The following is an 18476-nucleotide window of genomic DNA, read 5'->3' on the forward strand; positions in this document are numbered from 1 at the left end:
CATGGCAATAACAGCAACAGCCTGTTGTCGTTTTGATGGAAACTCGACTGAAGTCATTCACTGTCATTATAGGCGTTTTATCCAGATATAGACTGAACAGATTAATGCCAGAATGGGCATCGCTTATGAAGCGTGAAAGGTGTATCGTCAGTATTGTGGTGTAATTTTAAACTAGCTGCACCTAAACCGTAGGCGTCGCTAATGAAACTTTTTATACAGTAGAAAAGACTCCAAAGGAGAAACTCTAGTCCAGATACCCAAATAGTCGAATTTGTGGCAGTTTGTTTTTTCTTTTCAATAAGTGTTATTAATACAACACGGCTCCTTCTTATGTGCACAAGAAATCTTGTAGTCATAACCTCTGACCCGGCTGTCTGTCTGAAACTTTCGGTTCATTGAGGTTCATTGAGTACATTGAGGTTTGCTTTATAGAAGCTAATTAGCGTTAGCGGAGCTTTCTGATCCAGCTAACTGCCTCTTAATTAAAGACTCTCTCTCTCTTTCTGCCTCTCAGTGCGACTCCATGAAAGCATTGCAGAGGAAGGCTTCCATTACCTCGTCTTTGACCTGTAAGTAAATCTAATTAGAGCACCCACACTCGCTCACACGCCATGCTTTCTGCTCCAGCCGCATTTCTAAATAACAGCTGCACGACAGGGTTTTTTTTGTTGTTGTTGTTTTAAATCTTAGTGCTAGTATAGCTTCTAGTTTTATCTTCATGTAATAGTGCTCTGCTTCTGGTACTTTTACTATATGTTTCACAAAGCTGCGTTTCTCTGACATGATTGCTTAATTCGTCAAAATTAGTCGGTTTAGGTGTAAATTCATTTTTTTACTTTTACCAACATGTTTTTTTTTTTCCTGACTGGAAGTGGCCCCTGCAGGAATCTTGACTTGAATCTGAAGGAGTCTGTGGAAGGAGCTTAATATTAGGGTGATGGTAAAGAGGCTTTCCAGCTTCAAGATTCATCATCTAAATACTAATAAAACGTGCAAAAAGCTGGTTAGAGATTGGAGAAAAAAAAAAAAAGCTTTCTTTGCCGAAATGCTAATGAGAATTTTTCCATCGGTTATCCAAAAGGATAGAAATCATTTTTGACTTTTTTTTTTTTTACAAATAAAATGTAAACAAAACAAAAGTATTATGTTGAGAAACAATCTGCTCGATTGAATGAGAATACTTTTAAATTTAAATCGGTTACGGGTATGAATAATTTTGAGCTTAATTACTGCATGCAATATCTTGTATAACTCTGGCAGGTGTAAACTGTAAATTATTGATTTAAAGTGGAAGTAAATTTGAAGCATGTTTTTCAAATTGAATAAAATAGGCTCATCAGTATTGGATTTTAGATCATTTTTAAAGCAGAATTATTTGGGTTTTTCTTTATATATATATATATATATATATATATATATATATATATATATATATATATATATGTTTCTCATTTAAAAGATTTGTTCAATTGTATCTATTTTTCTTTTATTTCTTTGCTGTTTTAAAACACAAAACATCAAATTTTACTAAAACAACATTAAGACTGTTTCACGATTGGAGCGCTCTAGGCTTGGTGGGAAGCTTAGGACAAAAATATTTTTTGCTATTATTATTATTATTATTGTTATTTCTTTGTAGCATTTGTGCCATATTGCTCTGCTGAGATATCTAATGAAAACGCACAGAAAAACTGCAAAAATCTGTCTTTCTGTTGCGTTTCCTTGCAAAATTTAGCATAAAGAATAAATTCATCTATTCAGCTGCGTTGATGTCGCACACGCTGCTCCGTCGAACAGACCGGCACAAATGAATTAAGCATTAGATTATGTTTTAGAACAGATAAAAGCCGTCGGTAACACGCTAAGTGGCTTCTTGAAGCACAAACCGAGCTTCACTTGAACCTCAGACGTGTCACCACAAGCGTACAGAAAACATCTTGCATGAGCCCCTTAACGGGTACTTTATTTAAACAGAGAAAACAAGAAGTTCCCTAATATAAACATGTCGACTAACTTATTGTTGCATCCGTCTCTGCAGCGTCACAGGAGGAGAGCTGTTTGAGGACATCGTTGCGAGGGAGTACTACAGCGAGGCGGATGCCAGGTAAATCATGACGGTTTTCTCCAAATTGAGGCCACATCAGATACTCCATAATCATCTTTTAAATTTATTTTATTGTTTGAAAGAAATCCATGTATTACCAGAAGAGGCATCCTGCTGACTGAAAATGTATGTCTGTATAATGCAGGAGTGATGCATATAAAAAAAAAAACTGTTAGTGGCTCATTTGTCACCTTTTTACTTGTCGATGTTTTTTTTTTTTTTTAAAGACACTGTTAAGCTACGAGTCTAAATATGAATCTAAAGTTTGAAACTTTGAACTCCCCGCAGGTTTTAGTGGAGGCTTTTTTTGTCAACGCAGAGAAGTTATGAAAGCACGAAATGTTCTGACGGCAGAATTGGTTAATGTAGTTTGTGCTTACGGTTTCAACTGTGCAACTAATCTGCTGGCTGAGTTTTACTTCTGATCGAGTGACTCAAACCTTTTAAATTTAATTTCATGAATAAATCATGACAAAGCTGTTCTTCTATTTTTAGGTTGTTGTCAGATGCTACAGTAGGCTTTTGTGGTATTTTAGCACTTTACCTCTAAATTCTTAACTAGGGTTTTAGAAATAATAACATAAACTTAAAATAATAATAATTTCAGTATAAAAACATGCGTAGACAATCAGTAATATGCAACGTACAATGAAGGCAACATATATGTAAAGAAGTCCCTTTACAGGCCCCTCTTGGGTGATAATGTAGGACGAGATAATCAAGATGATCATCAAAAAGTTTGAGATTTGCTTTCATGTTTCGGTCATGATCATAACTCGTGGATATTGGTGAGGGTTGGAGTGGACATGAATTGAAAAATCAAGAAATTCACCTGCTGCTGCATTGTTTTAAGCAAACTAGTTTATAAATTACATACTACTCTAAACATGGGGAACCAATATGTAGTTTTATACTTTTTTTCCCTTTTGCTCTTTCCTTTGGTTTGTTGTTTTGTTTATATTTCTTTTTAATTCACGTAAACCACTTTGAACTCAGCCTGGGTGCTGAAAATTTGCTATATAAATAAAATGACCTTACCTTAAATTTGTTGTATATATCGTATTAAACTCTGAATAGATGTAGAATAGAATGGCAGGAACCATTTAGATCATACAACTATATTGACTCCAAATGCGAAGCTTAATGACTCGCTCCTCTCATATAAACCGTGATATCTGAGCTGGTTAAATTTAACGTGACAATATTATTTAAACTCGAAGGGAGCAAAACTGAAGTTATTCCCTGTAGATTAAGACAAATGTTTGGTTTTGTGCTGGAAGCACGAAGCATCAGCCGCTTTAGCTCCAGCAGCTTCTGAAATCAAGTCCACATCATCTTTTATGCTCTCGTTTAAGTTACACGGTAACTTAAATTAACGTAACACAAATTGTTGCTCTTTATTTCGTTGGCTTTCAAAACATTTAACTCCAGCTGAAATAAATGTCCTCTGCTCGGCCTTTTAGCGCTCGATGATTCCTTCCTGCAACCCATTAGAGATCGCGTATCTGCATGAGAGCACTATCTGCTCAATGTGGTTTACATCACTCGACTCATCACGGGCTATTAAGACAGAAGCCGGAGCTGAATTGATGCTCTCAATTTGCTGAGTGTGGATGTTTGTTACCAATTTGCTGCCCATATTCCCAGTCCGTCTTCCCAAGGAGAGGCTCATTTGTAATTGCAATTGTAAAAGTGTTTTGTTTTTTTCTTATTTTTCTTTAATATCGGTCGTTGTGGCACCGCGGTTTGACCGACATGTCTTTCCTTGCTGTCTCTTTCAGCCACTGCATCAATCAGATCCTGGAGAGCATCAGTCACATCCACCAGCACGATATCGTCCACAGAGACCTCAAGGTGAGCTACCAGACACTGATGAATATTAGAAGAGCTTTTATTGCATCCGGCAATGTAAATGCCCCGCACACCCAGGGCGTGCGAGTGCGGTGGAAAGGGGCGCCGGGTGGACGGATGCACAACAGGTCTCGGCCTGCGCCGCGCGGACGTCATGCGGTGACGTCAAGAACAACTTCTGGGATGCGCGTCATCGCTCGTCTCGGCAGCTTTTTCCTCTCTGCTCTCCAACTCTCATGGCATCTCTACATCTATATCCTTCTTCCTTTTTTTTAATCCCCCCCTCTACCTCTTCCCTCCTCTCCACCCTTTCTACTCTGTCCCCCTCCTCTTCTGCCTACTGCATTGCCGAGGAGTGACGAAAGCAGACGAGCTGCTATTAATAGTGTGTGTGTGTGTGTGTGTGTGTGCGTGTGTGCGTGCGTGCGTGCGTGCGTGCGTGCGTGCGTGCGCGTGCGGGGGTGTGTTAGATGACGGCCAGTTACTGGTTACCGCATGGAAAAATCTGCACACCTTTCGGAGCAGATTCCTCCCCCCGCCCTCACACTTGCAGGGGTTTTAATTTGAAAACACGATGAGGTTGATTTAAAACTCCCAGACTGAAAAACCCCGATACCTGCGCCCGCTCGTTGATTCGTCAAACTTTAATTCAGCCTCCAACTTTTAGCTTTAAATAATTCAGTTCTCTTTGAATAAGTAATTCAGCATGTCTCTGTTGTTTTTTTTGTGACGGTGCAAAAATGTGTCCTCTGAAAAGTGCGGACACTTTTCAGCTCATGCAGATTTTTCTTCTTTTTTTTTTTTTTTCCCGTTGTACGTTCGCTCATGAATACAAATATCACAAGATAGCAGAAATAATAAAAGGTGACTGTGGAGAGATGTTCTTAAGACACACCTGTCTTTCCATGCATTTATGCTTTGCCGCTAATGCATTCGGCTCATTTTTAAAAGAAATTATAAATACTTGCAAAACTAAAGTAAAATAAAATAACCTAGTCCTCGTGCGGACGAAATGCTTCCAAATTAATTTTCAGGACTGTTTCCTTAAACGAGAAGGTTAAAGCACCACACAGGAACAAAAAACAAGTTTCATTTTATCATTCTTGACATATGCATGTGTGCTTGTGTCAACAAGTGCATATGCAGATGTAAAATTGTAACTCTGAGGTAACATTTTAACCACGAGAGCAAACGAACACTAACATTGATCTGTAAATATTAGCTGTATACAGGGGTGAAAGTAGTTTTAAATTCTTGGGGGTACTATGACAAAAGTATAAAGCACACTTTGGAGTTTCTATGCTGATGACATTTTTGCAACGCGATAAAAGCTGTGTAGCTCTTGAATTGCTATAAAGTGGAGCTGTATTTCCCTCAGCCCACTGGCTGCAATGTTGACACGTTGAGATACCGTGAGACCTAAATTCTGAACACAGCCTTCCACATCGGGTTGATGGGATAACAGGTCCAGACATTTTGACAATGGAACAAATTGTATTCAACACCATTTTTTTTCCCAATTACTTTTGTAGCAGGTTATTTGATAACAACGGGAGTGAGAAAGATTTTCAACAAGCTCCTTCCAGGAGTTACGTTCAATATCACTAGTTACAAGGAGGAGAATGAGTATGACGAGTTTGATGCGTGTCTGTTCAAACCTTCCTCCACTGTGACAAAAAAATCAAAGCAAAACGCACAGCAAGCTTCCCCGGCTGGGGCAGTTTACGGTGGCTCAACAGGACATAAAAAACAGACGGATTATTCAGATCACTCTGACAGAGACACAGCAGATGAAGAAAACGATTTCCCCAGTTCTCCCAAAGTACACAGACTGAGAAGGGTTGGAGCGATAAGGAGGAAATCGAGGCGTCCAAAAGCTCAACCTGAGGTCTGAGGAAAGCAGCATTACAAGACCGGACCCATCAAGAGAAATCGTCCTAGGGAACGATTTCTCTAATCCCAAAGAACAAACTTCCCTGGCTGGGGAAGTCTCTTGATGGGTCCAGTCTTCTAATGCCGCTTTTGTCAACAAACTTCCCCGGCTGGGGAAGTTTGGATCTAAAAGGAGACCGTTGAGTTTAAAACCTCAACCTCTGTGCTGATGATGGGGATATTAGAAGACCGGACCCATCAAGAGAAATCATCCTAGGACTTATTATTTTTGTTGGGTCAATTTCTTGCGGTGACAAGGAGACCATTGAGTCTTAAAGCTCAACCTCTGCTCTGACGAAAGTGGCATTGGAAGACCGGACCCATCAAGAGTGATCTGTCCCAGGGAACGATTTGGCCAATCTTCCAAAAGAGCTAACTTTCCCTGCTGGGGACGTTTGCTCTGGAAAGAAGAGACCTGACTATCAAACCTTCAATCAAGGGCAAAAGAAGAGAATATCTACAATGTTCGATCTCCCAACTAATCAGAATTCGCCGCCTGCTGAGCTTGCAATCAAAGGAGTTGATATCAGCACAAAACTGACGCTAGAAATTCTTGTCAATCATCTTGACTGACAGCATGTTACATCGGTCGCGCTCCCCCTGATTTTTAGTATGGCAGAGACCTTAGTCAGCATGTTTTTCTGACCAGATGCCAGAGCCACCTCAACTGGCTCCTCTTGACGTGAAGGAGCAGCGGCTCTACTCTGAGTCCCTCCCACATGACCGAGCTTCTCATCCTATCTCTAAGGGAGAGCCCAGACACCCCACAGAGAAAACCCATTTCGGCTCTTGGGACGTGGAATGTCCCAAGAGCAGAATAATTAATAATAATTAGTTATTAATCAATTAAATTATATAATTAAATTAATTAATAATCAAATTATTATTTAATAATAATACATATTATTTTTGTAATATTTATTATGATAATATTTATAGTATTTATGATAAAAAATAATATTCATGATAATATAAATAATATTTATGAGAATATAAATATTTTTTATATTATAATTATTTATATTCTATATTTATATTATTATATAAATAATATACATTATTTATATATAATTTATAAATATATTTATATATAATAAACACACTGTTTTTAACACAATCAGTGTGTTTATCATTAAAAAAGCACTGTACAATTATGATTAAAAAACAATAGCAATATTATATAAAGTTACATAACAAAGTTATATTATAACTTTGTTATTATAACTTAACATAACAATATTAAATCATAATAACAAAGTTATTATTGTTATTATTACTATTGTTTTTTTAAATAATAATACTACTAATATCCCCACAAAAAATGAATATCCAGTCCATTACAGTCTTATGTTTTTATGGCTTGACTTTTATTTTTGTGATTATTAGTAAGTGATCAATGTGGTATATTAGCTACTGCAGCTATTAGCTAATTAAACACCTGCTGTACTGATGATCTGTCAGAGTTGGTGTTTAAGTCTTAAGCGTTTTATTTTCTAACTGGACTCAAACAGAATTCCGCACCACATCTACATCTTAAGGTTGTCAAAGTCAAGCTATCATAACTGAACTACTTCCCTCTCCCTCCATATTTTTTTCTTAATTACCTTTTTTGTGACCTGTTAATCTAGTGATAGTGTAGCAAAGCACTGCATCCCTTTGTCTTTTATCAGGCATACATTTAACATTTTGTGCGTTATATATAAACTATTTTTTTATATTCAACAATTTAATTTCACACAATTATCGCGGTAAACGCCATTTGTTTGTTAAATCCTTAATGAAACATATTGTTGTAAATGACGTATAGTCACAGAACGAGGTAAATAGTCCAAGTTTGTCGTTTATTGAACGTTCAGAAATTACAGCGGCTGTGATGCACCAAGACAAAAGTAAAAAAAAGGTAAAACAACCCGAACAGGTGATTAACTCTAAACCATTCGCACATTTTTACTCTTCGTCTCTCTCTGTCATTTAAGCACACCCGTTGCCATGGCAATCTCCTGCACTCCACAGGCCGACCAGAGATTATGTTAAAAACATAACATTCAGTCCGTTACGATATTAGGTTTGCAGGCTTGATATTTATTTTTGCGATCATTAATAAGCCTCCTTGGACACAGCGGTGGTTGATTAGTTAATCTTAAACTCCTGCTCTGCTAGTTATTTTGGTAATAGAACCGAAACGCACAGAATTGCGCAACACCTTGTTGAAACAATAATTACTGAGATTATTATTTTTGTTGGGTCATTAATTTGAGCGCGTTTTGTTGATTTATGTTGTTGTTGTTATTTAATAAAGTTCCGAACGTTTTAAGCGAGTCAGTGGAGGACGTGCTGGTCTCAGCCTCCTGGCGGCGTTCAGTTTGTCACCTAATGCCGAGATAGACTCAAAACCTTCTGCGATCGACGTATTATTGGACCGCTGCTCTAGCAAAGCACGAACAGTTCAGACACAATATGAAATAGGAAAAAATGTATTTATTAACTGATTAAGTCGTGTTTTAGATTGTTCTTGAAGAAGTAATCAGTGACGATTAATTAGTGGGCGCACTCATGGCTGCACAGTGAACCCATTGATTTTTTACAGCAGACAGTCGCTCCTCTCTCTTGCAGGTACTGCGTACCCCCGCTAAATCTTTTAGGGGTACGCAGTACCCTGCCGTACCCCCTTACTTTCAGCCCTGGCTGTATAGCCATAAGGGGCGTAACGATGCACACAGCTCATGAGATATGACGATATTTGGCTGATTGAGAATATTTTTGCGGCATTCTTGGTAAACTCTTTTTTTGTTTAATCTTCACAAACTCACTAAATGTCAGACAAACGTTAAACGCTTCTAGAAATTTGGCATCAGTGCTGAATTATCCAGTCTGTTAGTCTGCCTCTTGCCTTTTATGCTTGATATTTTTCAGGTGGTGCCAATGCCAAAAACAATTTTCTTACTTTTTGTGTTCTCACAGACAGACCAAAAGGTTTAATGGATGTTAAAATGCAGCACTTATCAAAGACAAAACAAACATTTTAAATGATGATTGCAGTTATTGTGCAATCATCATTTAAAGACAAACATGAATTGCCTCTTCATTTTAATCAGATTGTGATTCGCTGCTCACCTAACCAACATCCTGCTGATGTTTCCTTAGTCATGTAGCCACATTGCTTTACGGCGGACTCTGTGTAGAGTATTGAAAATTACTTGGGGGCCCAGAAATACCAGTTAATGTTGTGTCAAGGCAGTACATTTTCAGGTTTTTGCTGGAACCATTCTTAAAACATAAGAGAAGACCCCAAAAAAAAAAAACACTGCATGTATTTTTCCAAGAACACAGAGGAAAGGAAGCAGCTTTTGCATTCAAGAATCAGGAAAACTGAACTGGTGCGAACAAATTTAACCTCCTGCACACGTTGCATATTTGTTTGCCTTCTTGCCATCTTGGGAGGGCCGCACGCTTAGAGGAGAGGGGTGTTGGGAAATTAGAGAGGAAAGAGTTGAATGCTGGTGGCAGGCGGGGTTGCCATGGTAACAGAGGGGGTGAGGTCACCCGGCTGCTGCGGCGCCGGTGTAGGGACTCATTATGCCACCTCCCATCTATCTATCTCTGCATGTCTGGTTCTGTTGCTTCAGAAAAGCTCTCTGGTTCCTCCGCTCCCCCCCCCCCTTCTCTTTATTTCCTATTGTCGGCTCAGGGCCTCGTGGGCTTGATGGGCGGGCGGTGGAGGAGGAGGAGGAGGCCGTAGGAGAAATGAAGGATGTGCAGCTAGATGATGAAGGCTGACATGTGAAAAGAAGCAGACCGAGGAGAGACTACGCTGGGCTTACAAGCATAGCAGATGCGAGATACAAAGATCAACCGGTTTGAACTTTGGTTGTGGAAGAAAACATCTGTGCATAGAAGGTGGTTACCAAAGTGCTACGTGCGGTTATGTTGGCAGATGTTTAATATTAATGGTCAAGTAGTCTTCAGGTGAAAGGTCGTGAGACAACCGGAGAATTCACACCACAATATCTGCTATAAATAATTGGGGTCGTACAGGGAAACTGCCCTCCTCACATTCTTTATGCGTTTTCCAGGCACATAGCATAATTTTATAGCATAATCAAGTAACAACTGTTGACTTCAGTTGTTATAAAAATACTATAGATATCAAATATGACTTCAAAGGAAATTTACTTTGTAATTTAACACCTTAAAATTGGGCCTCTGTCTCGTTAAAAACTCCAGCAGTAGTTCCTATGTGCAGATCCATGCCAGGAGTTTGCTAACTGCTTCTGGCTAGTCTGAAGGAGCGGAGCGGGGGGGTTGGGGAGGAGGGCTGCTCTGCGAGGCAGCTTCAAGGAAGAGCTGCGACTGGAAGGCGGTGCCAAGTCCAGCCGGGCGTTTTGCACAGCTGAACTGTTGCCATGGGAGATTATAGGATTTCTCAAACATGCATGAAAGAGTCGAGGCAAAAACTCCTGGCATGTTTTTGATGAGGGGAAACATGACATGTTTCGGTGGCCTCCACAGTCGCCACATCTTAACAAAAGGTAAGGTGTTCTGAAAATCTGTGCACATCGGTACCTGAGTTAGTGAAATGAAGATGCTGTCGGGCTTTTGCAAAAAATATTGTGAGAAATCCAAGAGTCAGAAAATATCAAATTCAAGCAACAACCGAGTTGTTAAAGATCACATAAAGCGTTTTGTTTGTAATCCGCAGAATTGTTTTTTGCCAGAGACCATTCTGGTGCTCCACCCAGCTTTTTGGAGTCGTTTCACAAAATGGAGAAAAACTAAACAAACACAAAATCTGTTAGACCTGAGGGTTGATCTGTGCCCCGAAAAAATATTCAAGTTTTGTAAGAGAGGGAAAAAAAAAAAAGTTGGATATTAGGAATTCTTGCAACGGGGATATTATTGGCAAATATTGTGACACATGCTTATTTTCATCACTGTGATGACAATATAACCATAATATATTGTGCAGCCCTTCGATGTACATCTAAAACTGTAAAAAGTGGACGTCTTGTCTCCTGTTTGTGTTTTTCTGAAGCGACATAAGAAATTTTAACCTTTTCCAAAGCCTGGCATTTATGCCTGATGATGTGACAAAACAAGACATGGTCAAAGTGTCGGGGTAAATACCATGGCATCTAAATGAAAAGGTTCTTCCTCTCAGGCAGTCGTCAGTAACCAACTCAACCTCATCACGCTTCAGTACCGATGTAGATGTCATCGCACTCCTAAAGCTCTCTCAAGTGACGAGACATTTCTGGAAGGAGGATCCGTGCTTACTGCCACTAATTACACACATCTTCTTGTTGTTGCTCATCATTTTGCCAAAGTCTGTTTTGCGGTATTTAGTGGTTTTTTTTCCAGAAGTAAGACATATGGCTTGACTTTCGTTTTACAGTCGAAGCTGTGTTCCTGTATTTGAGTTTCTGACATTTCAAAGTAAAACTAAGCGAGAGAGAGAGGAGCTTGCTGCTCCACTTTGAGTTTGGTCCTCTCAAATGATCCGCCTGCGTGTGTTGCAGCCAGAAAACCTTCTCCTCGCCAGTAAGATGAAGGGAGCAGCTGTGAAGCTCGCGGATTTCGGACTTGCCATCGAGGTGCAGGGGGACCAGCAGGCGTGGTTCGGTAAGAAACGGCCCCTTTCTGCTTCCTTTTGCAGCGTTGGCGCGCTGCAGCAGCATTTCCTCCAAGTGTTTTCGTCAAGGCCAGTGGAAGGGATTCAAGTCTTTTAAAAGTTCGCGCGCAGCTACACCTAAGGCCATGTTCGACGACCTCCGCAGCCTCAAAATGATTCAACCCCTTCCTGACGACCATGTTTAGTACTTGGCGGTTAATGTTAAGTGTGCGGACCCCAAGAAGATGTAGACGCGGGCAACTGCAGTTAATGGGGGTCCAGATAAAACAAAGTGAAGCCTTTTTATGATGTGATGTTCATCAAACCTGTTTTATACCTGGACGCCAGCTCCTGGCAGCACTCCCGGTTCATTTTAGTCCAGGAACCGTCCAGCTTTGGGTTTGTGTGCCCAGAGATTTTCTTCACTGGAAACATTGAAGGTATATTTCCTCCCACTTGCTGGTACTTGAATTTATTTGCCCACTTTCACCTGAAATCTGATGGCTGTCCTTGATGGCGTCCTCTGTTTGCAACTATGATACACAGACACTCTCCTTTTAACTTTAAAGTTGTGGATTTTACTTTTAGCTGCTCCTCATGGAACATTTTGTTTGTTTGTACAAGTCGAGGATTTTTTCTTTTTTTTTTTTTTTCCTGAACGTTTTTTGGAAAAACCGTACACACCATCTACTGTTCATTTATTTGAGTTGCTCTATTTTAAGCACACCTGTTTTAAGCAGTGCAGGTTGTGTTTAGTTGAGTCAAATGTGTTTGAGACTACACCTGATTTTCAAATCTATTTTTAAATCTAAAAATTTGCAGTGGGGATAAGATTGTTATAGACTCACCTGTGCATTGTCGATTCTTGCTGAAAATTTCTGTCCAGGTGATGGTGCAAAATTGAGATTAGATTACACAGCAGCTCCCACGTTTTGCATGGGAAAAATGAGAAATGTGTATTTTATCAAAAGGACCTTTGGTCCCACAGACTTATTGATCTCCCCCCAGCTTTATTAGCTTTTTTATTAGCTTTCTTTGAAACGGTTTCCACAGAGATGGCTTTGTCTTTGACAGGTTTCGCTGGAACTCCAGGATATTTGTCGCCCGAGGTGTTGAGAAAGGATCCGTACGGCAAGCCGGTGGACATCTGGGCATGTGGTCAGAAAAATGTTTATTTATTTATTTATTTATTTATTTTCAGATTGCACACACAGCCCATTCATCTCAAACTGAATGTATTTTTTACTTCATGTTCCCATGAATTTCATGTCGGTTTGTTTTATTTATTTATGTTCAGTCTTATCCTTCCATCTGATGAAACTTAACAAGGAATCCTGCACTGTTCAAGTGAAACTCATTCATTTCATCTTCCAGCTTTTAGGTTGTTGAATTTTTTAAACGTGAAAGTATTTTTTAAATTCTGTATAAATTCAAAGAGGACTCATTTATCATTTGATAGTCTTGCATTTACTTAACCGTTGTGTCTGATGGTTCTGAAAGCCACATGGATTTTTTTTCTTCATTTCCAACTTTTGATGTTTGCCATTCAGGGCCGTTACGAAATACTATATTTCACTTGCTTTTTTAATATAAATATACTTACTTTTTTTGTGTTGTTTTTTGTGAATTGTTCCAGGTGTGATCCTCTACATCTTGCTAGTGGGATACCCTCCATTTTGGGATGAGGACCAACACAAACTGTATCAACAGATCAAAGCTGGCGCCTATGATGTGTGTATTACTTGTCATAGTTTTGTATTACAGTATCATTCTAACCTCTATCTCTCACCTTTTTACTGCTGTGTTCATTTGCAAGATTATTCACATTTTTGCAAAACATTAACTCCATAAATGTGTTATGAACTTTAGTATGTTATATTAAGAAGTAAAAAGAAAAGACTGGGAACTTTGGAAAGCTGAACAATCTGGAATTTGTACATGAAATGCTGAGGATGACATGAACAAAGTTGCTCAAAACTTTTGGAGTTCCTGGTCAAAGACGGGTCAGAACCTGAGGCTGTTGAAGGCGGACCTCCACGTTTACAGTATTTTTATGTCTCAAATGTGCAATTTGTAAGTTGTACTAATTTAAAATTAGCTGGCATGTTGATTTTCAGCGCCTCCACCATCTTTACCTGGCGTTTCTGTTGTTTGCCGGCACTCGTCGATGAGCAGCCTTAGGTACTGAAGAATTAAACAATACCTAAGTTTTAGATATTTTTGCTTATTTTAATTGTACGCAGTTCTTTAAATGTCCTGTGAGTTAATATTTTTGCCTATTTATCCATAACAATTGTATCTAGCAATATCAATATCTAGCAAGTTATTTTCGCAATTTACCGTCTGTTAAAAGAGCGCCCCTCAGATTAATTTCACTCCTTGTTACGAAGGAGGTGAAATTACCGCAATAACCCGATTTTGGCTGGAAAGCGCAACATTTCCCCTTCCAGAAAGTTGGAATTTTTCTGATAGCACAACATGTGGCGGGATTACAGTACTGCAAATTTGGCTTGACCGTCGCTGCTCCGCTTGGTCTGTACTGTTTAACAATTACACATTTACGACATTAATGACCCCCTGAAATAAATGGGTGGAAAGTGTTTTTTGAAATTGTAGATTGTCTTGTCGTTAATGGATAAATTTTAATAGATGCATTAAACCTGAAAACCGATGGGTGTAAATTTTATCCCCAGACGGGCGGTGTTGCTGTTCTGATGCACTCACACCTTTAACGTGTGCGTCCACAAATCAATGCGACATCCCTGGTATGAATTCCTCTGCAGAGCGTCGTAGTGAAGACTTGAACACTAAAACAATGTCTAAGTTGGTATAAAGTTGGTTCCAGGAGTTAGACGCAGCTCACCAGCTCCACTTTGGCTTCACAACGTTATCTGGAGTTACACTATTTGCTCAGCAATGCCTAGTGAAAGATGTTGCTCTAAAAGCATTAATTTCACACCTGTGAACTCCGTTATGACTTCCTGGCGTTTTCTTTTTTGAAATTCAAATGTAAGCATCAAAAGTTGCGTCAACTAAAACCCATAAAGTCTTGTTTGTGAAGCCTGAAAACCGACAAAACTTTAACGTCATTTCATATTTGTATCTTAATGATCCGAGTGGTGTAAAACAATCAAGCATGCACAACAAGTCACGTCCACTAAGAAGCTCGGATTTAAGTCTTGGGAGTGATGTAGAAATGTAAATTTAGGTTTTAATTACTCTCTGCTTGTTACTGCAGGATTTACATGCTGTTGTAGAGGGAAGAAACGCTCCATCACAGAGCAATGAGCATATTTATTAGATCATACAATCCTCTGGGAGAGGAGAATTTATTGCCTGTGTTAATTTTCAGAGTTTGAAGCAACCACATCTAATGATTGTGCATAAAACGAGATAAAGTGGCTGAGGCAAGCACCCAGTTATTTACACTTCTTGAATAACATTTCTGTCAACAAGATACTTTGAATTTTTTTTTTCTTTCTTTTTTTCAGTGACTAGCAGCTAACTTTGTTAGAACGAGGTTGTTTTTTTGTTTTTTTTCTACTTACCCGTAATATTTTTTTCTCTATCATTTTTTAACTTCTATATTTAAATTTTGTATGCATTTGTTTATTTTTTTTTTACCACATTTTACAACATGTATAGTATAAAACCTTTTTGTAAAAGGCTCTTCATAAAAAATCGTTTCCAATTATTTCTCTTCCTCTCCATTTGTGTCATAATAGATTCAAAACTATTAGGCTGTCATAATTCACTAATGCCAAAATGAAAAAAAAAAAATTATATCTAGGATTTTACTGTTTATTTCTCCATGAATTCTAAAGACCAAACTTTACAAGGTCACAAGTAAGAAGCCTGATTTTTAAAAGGACACATTAATGAACTTGCATCCATTTTTATTGATGATGGATATTTTATTTAACACTGCCTCGTTTTGCCTCGTTTTCCTTTCAGTTTCCGTCCCCAGAGTGGGACACGGTGACCCCCGAGGCCAAGAATCTGATCAATCAGATGCTGACCATTAACCCTGCCAAAAGGATCACTGCTGACCAGGCCCTCAAGCATCCATGGGTCTGTGTAAGTCGCACTCTCACATCCGAGGAAAGACCTCCAGGAGCTTTAGCTCTATTTTTTATTTTTATTTTTATTTTTTTGAGTGATTGGGAAAAACAGGCAATTTAATTCTCTATAATGAGAAAGAAATCTGTTCAATGATTTTCAGTCTACTGTACAAGACTGATTCAGATCTTATTTAACAAATAAGGGCTATTTTTGAGTCATTCAGAGATTATAAATCTGAGCAAATAAAAAAATTACATGTGGAGTTCCTCAGGGTCCTGTTCTCGTGCCACCAGCTCAGAACTGGTGAGCAGTTGACGACACTCAACTTTATATTTTTCACCACGGTCTATTTATGTTACTAAAACAAGCGTTTCCCAGTATCACTGGGTGACTGTTTCTTCAAATGTGTTGGTGAAAAGCTAAAAACGGGAGCAAAAAATCTCGAATGCCATTTGTGACGATTCATTTACACAACGTCGCCACGATAGTTGTAAGTTTATTTGGCTTGGACACAGTCTTATTGTTATTTTATGTTTTTCCTTTTTATTTCCATGAAGTCACAGAAGTTGCTGTTTGTCTGCATCTAAGGGATGTTTTTCATGAATGTGGATGCGTCTGTAATAACACGTCTTCTCTACACGCAGCAACGCTCCACTGTTGCCTCCATGATGCACCGTCAAGAAACCGTTGAATGTCTGCGCAAGTTCAACGCCAGGAGAAAACTTAAGGCGAGTGTTGAGATGATTAGTGTTGAGGTCCTCAGATATATAAAAAAAAAACGCCTACAAGGTATGACATTTTATTTATTTATTTATGTTTTTGATTGTCTTGAATACAGGGAGCTATTCTCACAACAATGCTGGTATCCAGGAATTTTTCAGGTGAGCTCGGCGATTTCTTTTTAAAGCTCTGCCCACGTTAAAACAGCCGCAAACCTCGTACACGGCAAATAAGACGTCAGCGTTGCACTGCTGCTGCTGTCTTCCTCCTCTTGACGGCACGGTTTCCGTTTCACGCTTTGGGACGGTAGGCTTAGGTTTCGTCACGGTAAGCAGTTCGATCACTGAGAGCTCAGGCTGTGTTTGGACGTCCAGTCTGCGGGCTGAATGATGGCCTGGCAGGCCGACGCGCTAATGCTATCGACAGTGTTTACATGCTTTCACACGAGCAACGCGGCTCCAGCGGATTACTGTCAACCACGAGACGGAAGACAACAGACTCAATGCGTTTCTGCATCACTTAAAGTTTTTTTTTTTTTTTTCCATATAAGGGAATAATCAGATTATGCAATTAAACTCTGAGTGTTTTATTCCATTTGCTGCTTCACTTCCAATTAAAGAGAGTGGAGTGTTGCAGTGAAACTTGGAAAATGTTGAAACTCAATGATCGCTCTGTGCGATGAAATGCATTATGGTAGAAAGTGAAGTGGTGCTCAGAGGTTTATGTAGAGAAAGTACCCAAACGCCCCTGATCAAGAGTTTACCTCATACACACATGGGGAGGGATGTGACCAGCAACGTGATTGGTTTGCTTTCTAGCTTCCAGCCAGATGCTTGCATGTTGTATTATCAAAGAATCAGCAGGACAATGTAATTAAAATTGATCTTTAAAAAAAAAAAAAAAAAAAAAAAGGTAATAACTGCAATTTATTGGCACACACACACCTAAAAATGTCTGAATCGACGTTGCTTGGAGCGATTACCTTTGTTGAACTCAGGAGTCAAAATAAGTGATGCACCTGGATGTTCCACCGTGATATTATTATGAAAGGGAGTTTAGTATCCAAGCTGGTTCGACCCGAAACGGTCGGCTTCAATCATACACCTGAGCTCGACAAAATGTATTATCTTAATTAAGATTTTACCGCTTTCGTTTTTAGGCCACCATCTAAGTAAGCAGTGTAGCCTCTCCTGTTTTCAGCTTTTGTTTAACGTCTTCCAGCTCCGTCTCGTCGCTTGTTGTAACTGCAGCGTGAGTCAAGGGCAAATATTGTAGGATTCTGAAATGCGCCGCAAAAGCCCTGGCCATCGAGCAAATCAGTTTTTTTTTTTTTTTTGTTTTCCCTGACCTGAACTTTGGGTCAGGCTATCTCTGTCTCCTAACCTCAGCTTTAGGAACATCTTAAATAATAACCTTTAGACTTTTTGCCTTCAACGCCAGGTTTTACCACACGACAGAATGACGTAGGTGGAAGGGGTCAAGCCAATCAGAGTCATCTGGGTAGTTTCTGTTTTCACTGCGACTTGAAAAGAGCCAACACAATATAGAGTTACACGTCAAAACGGCTCCGCCAAACAACTAATCATAAGGGAAAGAAAACTTTTGTATCATTCACGTTCTCTGGGGGAAAGAAATGTGGCGAAAATGAGACGTTTTGCCAGGCTTGTGTAAACTTCCGAGCGCAACTGTAACTGGAGGAATCCCCCTCTCTGTCCGATAGTGGGACGGCAGCACACCAGCCCTGCCGCCACCACCAGCACGGCAGCAATGGCTCAGGAAGGTACGTCTGCTAGACGCGAGTGCGATTCATATTTGGACTGCCGGCATGCGGCTGCTTGAAGGCCCCACCCTAACCCCCTCCACCCTGAACCCCTTGCCTCCGCCTGCTGCCTGCACGCGGATGCACTGTGGTCATCACAGCACAGAGGCGTCTCTCACACACACACTCAAACACGAGCTCAGAAATGGAAAAGCGCAGATTGAAGTTTGGCTCTTGACCTTTCGGGTCTCCTGCTGCTGCTGCTGCTGCTGCTCTTGACGCTCTAACGAGCGCGCCTCCTTTTCTGGTCAGGATGTTTTCATTTCCTGCGCAGAATGCGGCAGTGGTTTACCTGAAGTCCCCTTCCCCCCCTCCTCTCCTTCCCACCCTCAGCATGACCCTTTGACCTCCTTCCAGCTGCTGCCTATCGAAGCATCAGC

General features: G+C 39.7%; 1 protein-coding gene across 1 annotated transcript in view; it reads left to right on the plus strand.

Annotated features, from left to right (window-relative positions):
* camk2g2 (calcium/calmodulin-dependent protein kinase (CaM kinase) II gamma 2) overlaps positions 1-18476 on the plus strand; it is a 62597-nt gene that overhangs the window by 24554 nt on the left and 19567 nt on the right. Inside the window, exons 4-13 of the mRNA XM_008428756.3 lie at positions 515-569; positions 2039-2104; positions 3886-3958; positions 11404-11506; positions 12570-12653; positions 13132-13226; positions 15450-15572; positions 16202-16285; positions 16396-16438; positions 17998-18057. Of these exons, the coding sequence (XP_008426978.1) occupies positions 515-569; positions 2039-2104; positions 3886-3958; positions 11404-11506; positions 12570-12653; positions 13132-13226; positions 15450-15572; positions 16202-16285; positions 16396-16438; positions 17998-18057 (786 nt within the window). The remainder of the gene's footprint in view (positions 1-514; positions 570-2038; positions 2105-3885; positions 3959-11403; positions 11507-12569; positions 12654-13131; positions 13227-15449; positions 15573-16201; positions 16286-16395; positions 16439-17997; positions 18058-18476) is intronic.

This window comes from Poecilia reticulata, chromosome 15 (assembly GCF_904066995.2).
Source record: "Poecilia reticulata chromosome 15, P_reticulata-male-v2, whole genome shotgun sequence".
NCBI classification, from domain to species: Eukaryota; Metazoa; Chordata; class Actinopteri; order Cyprinodontiformes; family Poeciliidae; genus Poecilia; species Poecilia reticulata.